The 13,575-nt window shown below is 48.6% G+C and overlaps 1 protein-coding gene across 6 annotated transcripts in view; it reads left to right on the top strand.

The window, feature by feature from the left end:
* Positions 1-13,575, top strand: part of SEZ6L (seizure related 6 homolog like) — a gene marked incomplete at its 5' end in the record, with an annotated part of 182,790 nt that overhangs the window by 144,786 nt on the left and 24,429 nt on the right. For all 6 annotated transcript variants that reach the window (XM_080820997.1, XM_080820998.1, XM_080820996.1 and 3 more), the window contains one exon: positions 7,796-7,992. In XM_080820997.1, coding sequence (XP_080677123.1) covers positions 7,796-7,992 — 197 coding nt within the window. The remainder of the gene's footprint in view (positions 1-7,795; positions 7,993-13,575) is intronic.

Genomic DNA, 13,575 nt, shown 5'->3' with positions numbered 1-13,575 from the left:
TTTTAAAGGCAAGATTTCCAAGCAAGGGTCAGCCATTTGTTTAAAAAGGAATAAAGAAAAGCAAGGTGGCTTGCTCATCATTTCTTTCTACATCCTCTGTAGAATATTAACTGCAGTTACAAAACTCACCTACCACCTTCCCCCATGGGGGCACCTGCGGCCCCCGAATGGCAGTGTACACCATGCTTAAGCATACACTGCCCTCTGCTGGCCATGAGAAGAATGACTTCACCAGAGAAGGGTTTGCTAATCTGTGTCAGAATCAAATTTGTATCCTACCCTAAGCTCTTTGGCTCTCTAGACCCTACCGAAAACAATAATGGGGATCCCTTGAGCGATTTTTATCCTTTTTGAAGAAGTAATATATTCACACGATTCAAAAGCCAAAACATACAGAAGAATCTACTGTGAAAATTACGTTTCCCTTGTTTCCACAGCCAACAACCTCCTCTCCTGTGCCCCTCCCTAGAGGCAACCACGGTGACTAGAGTTTCTTATGCACCCTTCCCAGACTCTTCTTTTTTTTTTTAAGATTTTACTTTTTAAGTAATCTCTGTACCCAATGTGAGGCTTGAACCCACAAACCGGGGATCAAGAGTAACATGTTCCATCAACTGAGCCAGCGGGGTGCCCAGATTCTTTTGAAGTATACTAAAAAATGTAACAGAAACTTTCTATCTACCAAAATAAAGTGCCCCCCCATGACTAAAGTCATCAGTTTAACACTGGTTTTATTACATACTCGATTATACACCATCAATAATGACAAGAAAACGAGGCAGATTTGATACCAGGAAATGTAAAATGTTTAGGAGACAGTCTTTCAACACAGGGAATATGTAAAGAAGAAATATTACCTTGGCAGGAAAACCAAAGTTGAAATGACTGGTCTAATCGAGTGGACTTTAGTGATGTTGTCATGAGAACATAAGGCACAGCAGGAGGCTGGGGGCCTTGAGATGGGGCTTCCTCATGCTGCAGATTTTGTTTGTAATGTTTTTCACACTTTCTGACTGATGCTAGTCACACTTTTTTTTTTAATATTTTATTTCTTTACTTAGTGGGGAAGGGCGGAGGGAGGGAGCAAATCTCAAGCAGGCTCCCCGCTGAGAGCAGAGCCAGATGCTGGGCTCGAACCCCCAACCCTGAGATTGTGACCTGAGCCAAAATCGAGAGTCCCATGCTCAACCGACTGAGCCACCCAGGAGTCCCTCGTCACTTTTTGGAGACATGTACATGTGACTTTCACGGGACATCATGTAAAATAGTGGTTCCCATCTCAGGCTTTGGCATCCAACACACCTCAGGTTAGAGTCCTGGGCCTGATTCTTTTGTGATCTTGGGCAAGTGGTTTCTCCCAGTTGAGCCTCAGTTTCCTGATCTAGAAGATGGGTGTGAGCCTAAGTCTTAGAGTGTAAGTTGTTGTTTGAGTGCTTAAGACTCTGTTGTTATTCAAAAGCTAACTGAGGATCTTGGGAGATCTTTTCTCAGAGATCTGGCCCAGAAACAAGAAGGAGGTGGCAGGGGACACCAGAAGTGGGAGCATTGGATAGTGTGCCCACAGATGGCTGCTCAGACCCTGAAAGGGGCTGCAGGACATGTCTGGAGCAGGGTCAAGGTTGGGAGGGAGAAGGAGCTACACCCTAGCCAGTCAAGTCATGGGCTGGCATTGGAGTGACTTATCAGGCAATGTAGGGGTGTCATGGTGCCAAGCTTGATTCTGGAAATGAGCATATCAGGAAAGAAAGGAGGATGTAAGCAATCAGTTCAGTCTTACAGAACTTCCCAGTTAACCCATGGAGGCAAGCACTGAAAGCAGCCTGAACGAGAGGGTTGATCCCACAGTTGATGCAAGTAAGTCCACTTGGGGTCAAGGTTCCAGGTGGAGATGGGGTCAGAGCTATAGCCCACCCTGGGTGCTAGCTGAGGCTCAGATCCAGACACCTGCCCCTGGGCTGGTGCTGATTCATCCAACACATGCTCAGCATGGTGCCGAGCAGAGAGCAGGGAGCCGGACAGATCTGCCCCTGCCTCAGGGAGCTTCTGGTCTGGTGCGGATGCTCCAGACCATTGGAGCGCGGAGTGCTGAGCTCCGTAGGAGGGGTGAGCCCAGAAGGGGCCCTAGCCCAGACTCAGACGGGGAAGTGGGGGCTCCGTGCAGGAGTAAATCACAGAAGACCGTGATGGGGATGAGGGGGCAGGAGTTACCCAGGTCTACAGCGGCAAGGCTAAATTAGGATTCGGGCTAGAGGGGACAATAGCCTGTGGAAAGCCTTGCAGGTGCTTCCGCATACCTTGGAGAGACTGACGAGTCTTTGATCCTGGCTGGAGTGTAAAATACCGGGGTTGAAAGGCATAGTGAGGAATGAAACTGTGAGGAGGTAAGGGGATGCAGCTAATAGGTACAGGGAAACCCTGAAGCTAGGGCCAAAAGTTTGCACTTAACCCCGATATGAGGGGCAGTGTTTTTGTAATTGAAAATTTGCATAATGTGCCCTTAACCAATTTAACTTCTACAGCTCAGTGGCACTTAGTACCCTCACAGTGTTGTGCAATCAACACCCCGTCCAGTTTTAAAGCACTCTCATCCTCCCCGAAACAAACCCCACTCCTGTTAAGCCAGCGGTCTCCATTCCTCCCAGCCCTTGGAAACCACCAAGCTGCTTTCTGTCTCTATGGCTTTACTTATTTTGGATATTTCTTCACAATGCAATCATGCACCTTGTGGTCTTCTGTGATAGGATTCTTTCACTCGGCGGGAAGTCAGGTTCGCGCCCGATATATCATGGGTCCGTGCTTCGTTCCTATTCACAGCTGAACGATAGCCCATTGTAAGGATACACCGCATTTTGTTTCTCCATTCATCTGCTCCATGAGGGGGCCAGATTAATGTTTTGGAAAGACTCATCTGGCTGCTGAGGAGAGGGACTGGGGCCAGGCAAGGAGGTGGTGTCCCACAGTTCAACTGAAAAAGGATGGAGAGAACCTAAAGGCGGCAGCTGAGGAAACAGGGCAAGAAGGAGACCCAGAAGCTGAGGTCTCCTGGTAGGAGCTCCAGGAAAGCCTCGCCCTCTGGCAGCAGAGAGGGGCTGGAGCAGTCAGGGGCTGGCCCTGTGGCATCCTCCCTGAGGGGCACCTGCTAGAACAATTCCAGTCCCATCGAACCCACCTACCTGCGGGCACCTCTCCTCCTCTCATTTGTCCTGTAGTCACGCTGACATCCTGATTTCTCAGCACCTCCCTGGATGGTCTCTGGCTGACATATCACTCAGGTCCTCAGTGGAAAGCTCCTGCTCTGCCCCAGGCCAGTCTCTGGGCTGCTAAGTCTGCATTTTCACCTCGGCTGCTGAGGACGGTCCAGCACAGGGACCCTGGATGCCCCTGGTGTATAGACAGCCTGGACGGCGGGTGAAATGCACGCTTGTCTTTTGGGGTGGGCAGGAGATCAATTACCAGCATTCACATATATTGGTGGAACCCGTCCATCAAAAACGTGGATCCAGAAGGATTCGGCAGAGGATAATCTTATTCTTACGCTGTTCCTTCATTCATGGTTTGTTTGGGGGTTTTTTGGTTTTGTTTTGTTTTGTTTGGGGGGGTTTTTTGTTTGTTTGTTGGCACTTCTCAGGGTGGAAGCTTCATTCTTTTAGGTCTTCTGGTCATAACAAGTGTGGGTCAGTCTACTAATCATAGAACCCCTGAACCTCATTCATTTTCAAACTTCCTGTGCCCTCCACAGGGTTCCTGGGGCTGGGAATTCTGCGGTGGGAAGGGGCTGGGTGGGCTGCTTCCTTCTCGTAAAAAAGCCTGACCGGACAGCCTCATCCTGCTACGGAAGATACAGAATGCCAGGGGTTTCCTCTGTTATGGGGAACTTGATGAAGACAAAGCCTCCTGAGTCTGGCTGCTCTTGGCTTTCCCTCCTGCTGGACCCTATCATCCTTCCAGGATGGGGAACACTTTTTTTTTTTTTAAAGATTTTATTTATTTATTTATTTGACAGAGAGAGAGAGATCACAAGTAGGCAGAGAGGCAGGCAGAGAGAGAGGAGGGGAAGCAGGCTCCCTGCCGAGCAGAGAGCCCGATGTGGGGCTTGATCCCAGGACCCTGGGATCATGACCTGAGCCGAAGGCAGAGGCTTTAACCCACTGAGCCACCCAGGTGCCCCAGGATGGGGAACACTTTTAAGGAGACCCATAGAGACTCCTATCTTCAAGGTCCATATCTGGCCCCGGAAAATGTGAATATTCTGTCCACTCTTACCAACAACAGGCAACTGACTTCCAATGCCTCTTTCTCTCTTGGCTCTGCCCCAAGGCAGGCAGACATCTCTGGCGTGACTTTTGTCATTACTCTTCTCTTGGGGAGCGTCAAAAGCAGTCACTGTTCCCCAAACCCCAGAGACACCTGCTATACCACCAAGAGTGACCTCGAATCCCTCCTTACCTGGCTTAAGGGGAGGGCAATACACTTTCTCCTCTCCCCCCATTCCTCTTCCCAAGTGATGCTCTCTCTGAGTCACTCCTTCCTACATGCTTCCTCCATGACCCAATAAATTCTCTGCCTTCTGCAAGCTAGAGATAGGGGAGGATGGGTTTAGACTGAAAGAGATACATTGATGTGATAACAGGTGCCCCCGGGGCCCTATCTGAGCCCTGCCGCACCTGCCACTGTGTACCCACCATGCCTTCCTACTGCAAGCACCTCATGAGAAACCCAGAAGTGCTGGGGGCTTGGTACCCCTAAGAGCAGCCCTCAACCAATGAGGAGTGGGGGTGGAGGATAAATTCCCAGTTCCCTCTCCCCCAAGGCACGTTCTACACCATTCCTGCACAATTGAGCCCAGTGCCCGCAGTGGAAGTCTCCCACCAATGACCACGCATTGGCTCTTTCGTTTCCTCCTATCTCTCTTACTCCCCGTGCTGCCTGGGGTGGCCTTCCAGATCCGCCAGACGCCAAGAGACACTCCTCTTTGCTCAGCTCAGCTTCTGGAGGACCCAATTTCAGTCAACAGCTTTTTTAAAAAAGTAGGAATGCTTTCTTCTTATGCTCTTTGCTTATTCTTAGCTTAGGGGACTTCTGCTGAAATCCCAGGACAATAGATGTTGCAGTGAATGGTCTCTTGCGCACAGTTTACAAAAGGCATTCACATAAGTTAATGTTTCTCAACCTTAGCGCAATTGACATTTTCGACAAGATAATTCTTGGTTGTGGGAGGCTACCTTGTGTCGTGTCGGATGTTTAACAGTACCCCTGTCATCGCCTCCCCAGTGGCACTCCCCTCCACAGTTGGGAAAACCGTGTCTCTAGACATTGCTCACTGTCTCCCGGGGGACAAAACCACCCCTGTTGCAAACCACTAATGGAAGTCATCGGATGTCATTTGGGGTAAACATTTGTCTAAAGGGAGCATGATCTTGGCGACCATGACGACAGTGATGCTGGTGAGGATGATGATGGTGGTGGGGTGGTGATGTTGGTGGTGATGGTGACATTCATAATGACACGGTGACAGGACGTCACATTCAAATGACTTGACCGCATTTGCTCAGTTGCTGTCAGTGCATTTGATGTTCGATCCCAGATTTCTGGGATGCCTTACCTCACTCCGGCAGCCCGTGACATAGACTGGAAACTCACAGTCTAGGAACTTCAAAGAAACTGGTGCCCTCCGTGCAAGTATCAGAGCCAAGAAACCAACCAAAGCTTACTGCTTTCCAAGGCAGTGCACTCTGCTGCTTCCCACTTTACAAAGCACAAAGAACCATGCTAGCGTTTTCAAATGAAAGCTATTTGCCCCTTGAAGATGCTTCTGCCACATTTAGATCATTGAAATGAGTGATAGAGGAAAGCCAAGTTGCAGACTCTCTGGAACTCACTGTTAACAGCATATCAGCTGTGAAGTCAGCTTAAGGAATAAATATTGGCGATCTACCATGTTTCACACTAGCCTAATCCAACGCTTTTGTGAACCACTGATGTTTTCACAGTTCTTAGAGTTAAGAGGCTCTTCCCTAACACAGGTCAAGAGCTGACATCAACCACACCGTTTTTGCTATCAAAGAGACTCATAGGAGCACCTATGGCATGCAAGGGAAGGTGGCAACTCCAGAATTTCAGTGCAATAGGGTTTATAGGCTGGAGCCCTCGCTGGAAACTGGCAGAGGATATGACTCTACAGGCTTTTTCTGGAAGCCACACATGGACAGCTTTTGTTAGAAGAGGGTGTTTTGGGGGTGGTGCAAGGGAAGCTGATGGCGGTCTTGGGGGCAGTTGGAATCTCCCTAAGCCAGCCCTTGGGACGACCTTACAGGAGGAATGTGAGATGTGCTGGGGAGGACATCACTGTGAATACAATTCATCCCCTGCCCTGTGTGCCCTTCCACAAATGTTCCTTGTCTTTCTGTTGCTTTGTTCTTACTACCAGAAGGAAGCACTGGCTTGTGCAGTTTCCACCGCTCCTCTGGCCTCCCAGACTGTGGAAGGGGAACACTGCTGGGTGATGCTGGGGTGCTGGGTGATGCTGTCAGGAGGGAGGGCTGTCTATACTCTGCATCATTTTCTAGGAACTTTGCTGGGGACCATTTCCTGGAATGCCCCTCTCTTCAGGCACTGTCTGTCTGCTACAGCCCTCCAGGCTTCTGTGTCTATACCCACAGCTAGGGGACACTTGACCACTGGGCAAATTCTTTCAGGAGCCATGATCTTGTTCCCTATCTCCTTCTACCTGTACTTTGCCTTCTCACCACCCTCCCTGCTTATCAACCTTATAGCCCTCTAATCTTTCCTGATGGTCTGAAACAAGCATCACCTCCTCCAGGGAGGCCTCCAGGATGCCACCCAGTCTCCTCTCTCTCTGCACTCACCTGGGTGATAACTGCCACCACAATCCCTGGTTTCATAGTCTAAATCCACCACTGCTCTGTGACTCTTGTGTCCTCTGACCCAAGCTTAGCAGCTAGGTGTTCAAAAATATTAGGGAGAGGGACACAAGAAAAAGTGGAAGATGTAAGAGAGAAGGTAAGGAGGAGAATGGAAGGAAAAAGAGACATGAGTTAACATCTGTCCTCAACCAACGCTGAGGTACCTGGCATTCTTTCAATCAGAGATCCAGTTTTATCCAGCACACCTCCCATAACACATGTGTCCGCTGCACGCAAAAGTGCTTTCTGGATTATTAACTATGTATTGCTGTCCTGTTATTTAGTGTCAAGGTGCTTGTCTGCATTCCTGCATTCATGTTATGAATACTGATAGCCGGCTTGGGCCTCTTTCAGGAATAAGGTGCCTCCGTCCCTCCCTCCGCCCCATTCCCTGAACATCACAGATACCAGGTCTGATTTTGAGGACTTTGCCACATAATGATTCGAAGGCTCATTTCACCCGATATGGAGATGCAGGTTCTAATTAGGAGGCAGTCAACTTGTTCTGCTTCTGAGAAGAATGGAAAACTCATGCCACACCCCTGGCAGATAGCCCAATGCCCAGCACTCAGCTTCACTGGCACTGAACGCAGGTCTCTTACAATTCAGCATTCCACTGTGCAATGAGCTTCTTGCAGGGAACCATCTCCCATGTGAGTCCCTCCCCAAACCCAGGCGCCATGCATGCTCTCGGACAGGATCAGCGTGTCCTGTTCACACCTGTGGTCTCTGCCTACCTTACCCCCAGTTCCTACCTAGCCTGGAGCTTGCTGCTGAGTATGTTGCCTGAAAAAAATAAATCAAAGGCTTGTTGAATGTCCATAACTGTGTCTCACAAGACCCCTCTTCTTTTGTCTGCCCCACTGCTCTAGCCTGAACCTGAGCAACAGTGACATCCTGACTATCTATGACGGCGATGAGGTCATGCCTCACATCTTGGGGCAGTATCTTGGAAACAGTGGTCCCCAGAAGCTGTACTCGTCCACACCAGACTTAACTATCCAGTTCCACTCAGACCCTGCTGGCCTCATCTTTGGGAAGGGCCAGGGATTTATCATGAACTACATAGGTAAGTGTCTCCTCCAGTAATTTTGTGTGTGCGTGAGTATGTGTGTGGTTAGATGGTTTCTTCTAGATATGTCTTTTGGGGGGTTCTGTGTTACATGGATCTTTTAATATATTGGCACAGAAAATATGTGTAGTTTTTAGGCATTTGGGCTCACTGGTTGGAAACAATAGGGTTTGAGTTTTAGTATTGCTGTCAATGGCTGTGTGATCTTAGGCAAGTCACTCGACTTCTCTGAGCCTCCTTTTGGTCATCTGTAAAATGGAAAAAACTGATAGCTGCTCCAGAGGCTCGATATCAGGACCTAGTAGACGATGCCTCATGACTTTCAGATTCGTGGTGTTTCCCTTGTAGTCAGCAGGGATCCTAAACCATCAGCACACTCTCCTGCATTTGCAACTTCTCAAAACAGCATCTCCGCCATCTTGCCTGACCAGAAGTTGGGCTTTCCCTAAGGGCTCTTCTTCCGCTGCAGCCCCATCCAATGGAGACCATGCATTCTCTCCCACCCCCTGTAAATAAGGCCCAGAGAGGCAAGAGGTATCTTCCTTGCTCTTCAATGGGGCTTCCAAACCATTTCTCTCACTCTCACATTAAAGCAGAAACAAAACCCAAAAAAACTGCTATAAAGTTCAAGCCAAGTTCACACTTAGCCATCCAACACCTCTTCTTACCGTTTCTTCCATCCACAGCCTTCCCTCCTCATTCCTCATCTGTGACCCCCTCTTCTTCACTGCTGGCTCTGTCACCCTCCTCAGAACACTGGAGGGTCTCAAGCACCACACTGAGACCTGTCCTCTGTCCATCTAGACTCATCCCCCATACACTGTCATCCAGTCCCAAGGTTCTATACAATGCCTCTCTGTGTTCTATTGCCCCTAATTTGTACTTCCAACCTTGACCTTTTCCATGAACTGTCCACCTAACTCCCTGAAGCTACCTTCTTGCATGTCTAACCAGCATCTCAGATTTAACATGGCCCAAACAGAAGTCCTTCTCTCCCTACCCCCACACCCCACCACCACCCAACTTCTGCCGCCAGCAGTCCGGGGATGGCTGTGAAGTTCCACTAATCTCAGCCCCAGGAAGGATTTGAACTGACAGAGCTCCTACTCCAACCCTGTCACTTCACAGCAGAAGCAGCCCTGGGCCACCGAGGATAAAGGACTTGCTTCTCAGGGCCAGGCAATGAGGCTCATACCTGGGCTTCCTGGCTCCCCTGGTTCTTAGTGTTTCTCTACCCCTGATATTCTTGGCAACAGCAGAGAACTTGGGAGACACAAGGGGGTACTTAAGATCTCACCTCTTGGCATCCAGGATGGTGGGTGATTACATGCTGAGCATTTCAATGGGCAGGATTCACACAGCAATCAGAGAACTTGCTTGGGTCACCCCGGAATGAGGCAGACATCTTGATTTCCAGGATGGAAAGGTGGGGGAAAGAAAGGGTTTCATTCTGCCAAGTCTCCCCACTATCACGCCCACCATCAAAAACCATCTGGCTTGAGTCAGAGTCTCCGTCTGTGATTCCTTCTCCCCCCCTGGCATCCATCTCTATTTTGAAGTATTCTCTGTGTCCCACCTCTTGCCTCTAAAACACAAGCCCCCTCTCTGACCTTTGGCTATCTCAAAGAGCCAGATGCATGTGAAAAGAAGTCCCCTGCCTTTTTTGTGTGTTTGTTTCCAGTTGTTAGATGTTTCTCATCCCTGCCCGCTCTGCGTACACCTCTCAGAGGGACAGACACAAGTGTTGATCTTTTTCATGTTTCTCGGAGGCCTTTTCCACCTTGATTGTGCTGCTAAGTGTTTTCAGAGTGTTACTGCTGCTACTTTCTGCGGGTTGCCCACTCTTTACTGGGCAGGGCCCTGGACACTGGGGAACGGCTTGTGCTGGCTGCCCAGACGAGGCACCATCCAGAGTCAGCTGCCTTTGGAGGGAGAGTTTCTGGTGACTTGGCTTCAGTCTCTCTCCTTAAACTTCTCTTCTCCTCATTCCCCTACCCCCCGCTTCCCAGTTGGAAGATGAGGTCATAGTTTTTTAATTTGTCTCCTCTGGTGTCTAAGTCAGTCTTCTGAAACCCCATTCAGCTCAGTGGTGGAAATCTGACCCTATCCAAGGCCACCCAAGGTTAACCCAGAAGTCTGGCCAACGTTCAGTGTGGCGCCGTCATGAAGAGGAGGAGTCCCTCTTCACTGAAGCTGACAGTTAAGATATGTGTGACAATATGAAATTGGCAGGAACTCTTCCATATATTATTTTCTTTCATCCTCAAATGCATTATCTCCACTTTCTACAGTGTTTGGTCCACAAGAGTCTCTGCACATGTGCCAGCCCCTGCACTAGGCACCAGGAGCCAGGCATGAATGGACCGCTCTCCCTGCCTTTATTTCTCTGGCTGGTGAAAGTGGGGGAGGCGGTTTCAGGGTTCCAGGGATACATAGCCTAGCTAATATGGGCAAATGTAGGCGACATACAATGAGAACAATCCTGTTCTTATTTCTGTCAAAGAAACACACACTCAATTTCACAGGGAAGGCAGGTAGGCTTCTGTATTTCATTCTGATGCCAATCAATTCCTTGTGATTATCCATGTTGAAAATAATTCTGAAGCGTCCATGCCCGAGGTCCGTGGAGGGAGAGTGACATGATTGACTAGTGATGTCTGCTGTGGCATGGGAGAGGTAGTTGCTATCCCAGGTCTAGATTTAACCAGATGTAGATGCAATTTTCATTGAGAAGAGGGATCACATGGAAGGGTCAGGGGGTTTTATGGTCATCTAGAGATTTCAGAAGCTCCTAAAATGATCTCAGGGCCAGCACCTTACTCTGCAACGTGGCCAAGACTAATCTGCTAGGACTGCTGGTAAACCTTCCACAGGAACATTCTGGGCTTACCTCATTCTGACCTCCCATAATTCTGCTTTACCTAGACAGAAGCAAAGAACCATTCTCCTCATCAGTGTCTGTGGCCAAGGGCATGGAGGCAAGAGAATAAAAAAGCAGAGCTGAGTAAGCAGTGTTTTTCAAAGAGATATTAGTCACTTCTGTACTTATTCCTCTAATCCTAGGATAAGAAGTAAGCTCCATATTGTAGGTCAACTCCAATCAAATGACGTGGTGCCTAGGATGATGCCTGCCATGAGCATAAGACCAGTAAATGGCAGCATGTACTCAGTGCATTTGAGTATTTCTTTTGCCCAAGAGTTAGACCAGGTTGCCGATCTTGACCATGAGACTGGCAAATGGCGGCATGTACTCAGTGCATATAGGTATGTCTTTTACCCAAAAGTTGGACCCTGATGCTAATCTTGACCATGAGACTGGGAACATGACTTCAGATCCCCATATTCCTAGTGCCTGACATATAGTAAGTTCTTACAAAATGTTAGTCGAACAAATGAATGAATCCATATAGAACTCACCTAAGCGTCATATAGTGCACATTGATTAGTTTTCACATTGCCCTCAGCAATAGACAGGGTCATGATTCTTGTCTCAGTTCTACAATTGAGGACAATGAGGCTCAGAGATGCTTATCAACATGACTGGAGTCACACAGCTTCTAAAACAACGACCAGAAGGGAAGTCCTCCAACTCCTAGGCCAGCTCTCTCATTCTTCACAAAGTTAAGGGCCCACGAGGGCAGTGAGCCAGAACCTCCATCCAGGGTGCTAGCTAAACATACAGACTCCTGAATCAGACTCTCTGGGGGTAGAGTCTAGGAGCTGAAGAACAGGAAGACCGTCTAACTTGGGCAAGGCCACTGAATTAGTAAACAGTGGGGCCAAGATCTGAGTCATAGTGTCCCCAACTCGATCATCAGGAATGTGATGAATGTCATAGAGGAGATGGGAGGTCCCACGGGAGCATGTCACCATGCTGGCTCAAACTGAAAAATCAGACCAGCAAACCTTTCTCAGTCTCGAAGCATTTGGCACAAGGCAGACCCCATACCCAGTATCTACCCCTGTTTCTCCTCCTTTCAAACACAGTTTGAGCATTTGCAGCCGTGTCCTAAATCCAGGGCTTGGCTGATTTTTCAAAGGCCTAAAAATAGAGGTCCCTGTTCCCCATGAAGCAATTCCAGAAGCCATTTCCCTCTCCCCTTCTTCTTGTAGACACCCCTGAGATCACCGTTCCCCAAATAAAATCATGATGAAATCCCAGGAAAAGCCATTGCTTGTTTCTCAGAATGACTTTCCTGCAGACAGGGAAGGTGCTTGGCTTTCCCCAGAAGTACATAAGAACTGCAGATTAATTATACAGCCTAATTAGCTCTCTTCTCAAAATCTGTGCAGTGGGCACTTGGATGCAAGAATAGTAATAGTGGGCTTTGCATTGTTCCCTTAGTAATGAGGATTTGCAAGAAGGAAGGCAGGATTGTTCCAATCTGTGATACTGAGCTGTGTATAACTTATTTTGGAGTGTGGTTAATGTTCACAGATGTTATGCAACATGATTTAAAGAATGCACCAATAATTATTTTTATTTCAACAGTTGAGTGTTTGTCTAAATCTGTATCACAAAACCATATATTACAAATTCATCAAACCCCTGAATTTTCAGACATTCTTAGGATGAGGCTGAGTGTGTTAGCTACTATTGCTGCCTAACAAAATATCCCCCCCCCAAATTAGCAATGCACATTTTTTAAAGATTTTATTTATTTATTTATTTGGGAGAGAGAGAGAGCATGAGCAGAGGCAGGGGGTGGGGTGGAGGGGCAGGGGGAGAGGGGGAAGCAGACTCCCCGCTGAGCAGGGAGCCCGACTTGGGGCTTGATCCCAGGACTTAGAGATCATGACCTCAGCTGAAGACAGACACCTAACCGACTGAGTCATCCAGGTGCCCTACAAGGCACATTTACGATCACACACTTTCGGTGGGTCCGGAATTCAGGATCTCATGCCAGATGGTTCTGACTTGGCATTTGTCATGATGACTCTGCAGTCATGATGTCAGCCTGGGTTGTGTTCATTCGAGGGCTTGACTGGGGCTGGAGCCTCTGTTTCCAAAATGGCTTCCTCATGTGGCTCACAAGTCAATGCCAGCTGTTGGCAAGAGGTCTTGGATTCTCTCTATGTGGATTGCTCCAGAGGGCTGCCTGAACAGCCTCACAGTGTGCCAGTTGCTCTCTCCAGAAAGCAAGAGGAGAGCCTCTCAGTGTCTCTTATGGCCTGGCCTCCAGAGCCACACACCGTGGCTTCTTCAACAGCCTGTTCATTGCCTACACGCATACGTTGGCCCTGCTGGGCACTGCAGGGAGTACACAAGAATGTGAATTCCAGGAGGTAAGAATAACAGGGTGGGGTCGGCGTCATGAAAGGTGAGGACCTGAGACAGAGAGAAGGGGTTGTCCCCTAAGCCACAATGCTAGTAAGTGGCAGGGCTAGGGTTCCGTGTCTCCCCAAATCCTACATTGACGTTGTCAAACTGAACCTGGCAAGTTCAGGGGCCCACAGGAAGAGCTTATCATAAAATTTCATACAGCAGAGTTCTTGGGCTTTAAGGAATTTCAAAGTGTGTCACTTATTTCTGGAGACTTTTTCTTCTGTTTGCTCCTTCCTCTGACATCTGTAAAGGGA

Source organism: Martes martes, assembly GCF_963455335.1.
Source record: "Martes martes genome assembly, chromosome: 13".
NCBI lineage: Eukaryota > Metazoa > Chordata > Mammalia > Carnivora > Mustelidae > Martes > Martes martes.
Note: the sequence above shows the minus strand (reverse complement) of the source record. Positions and strands in the feature narration are given on the sequence as shown.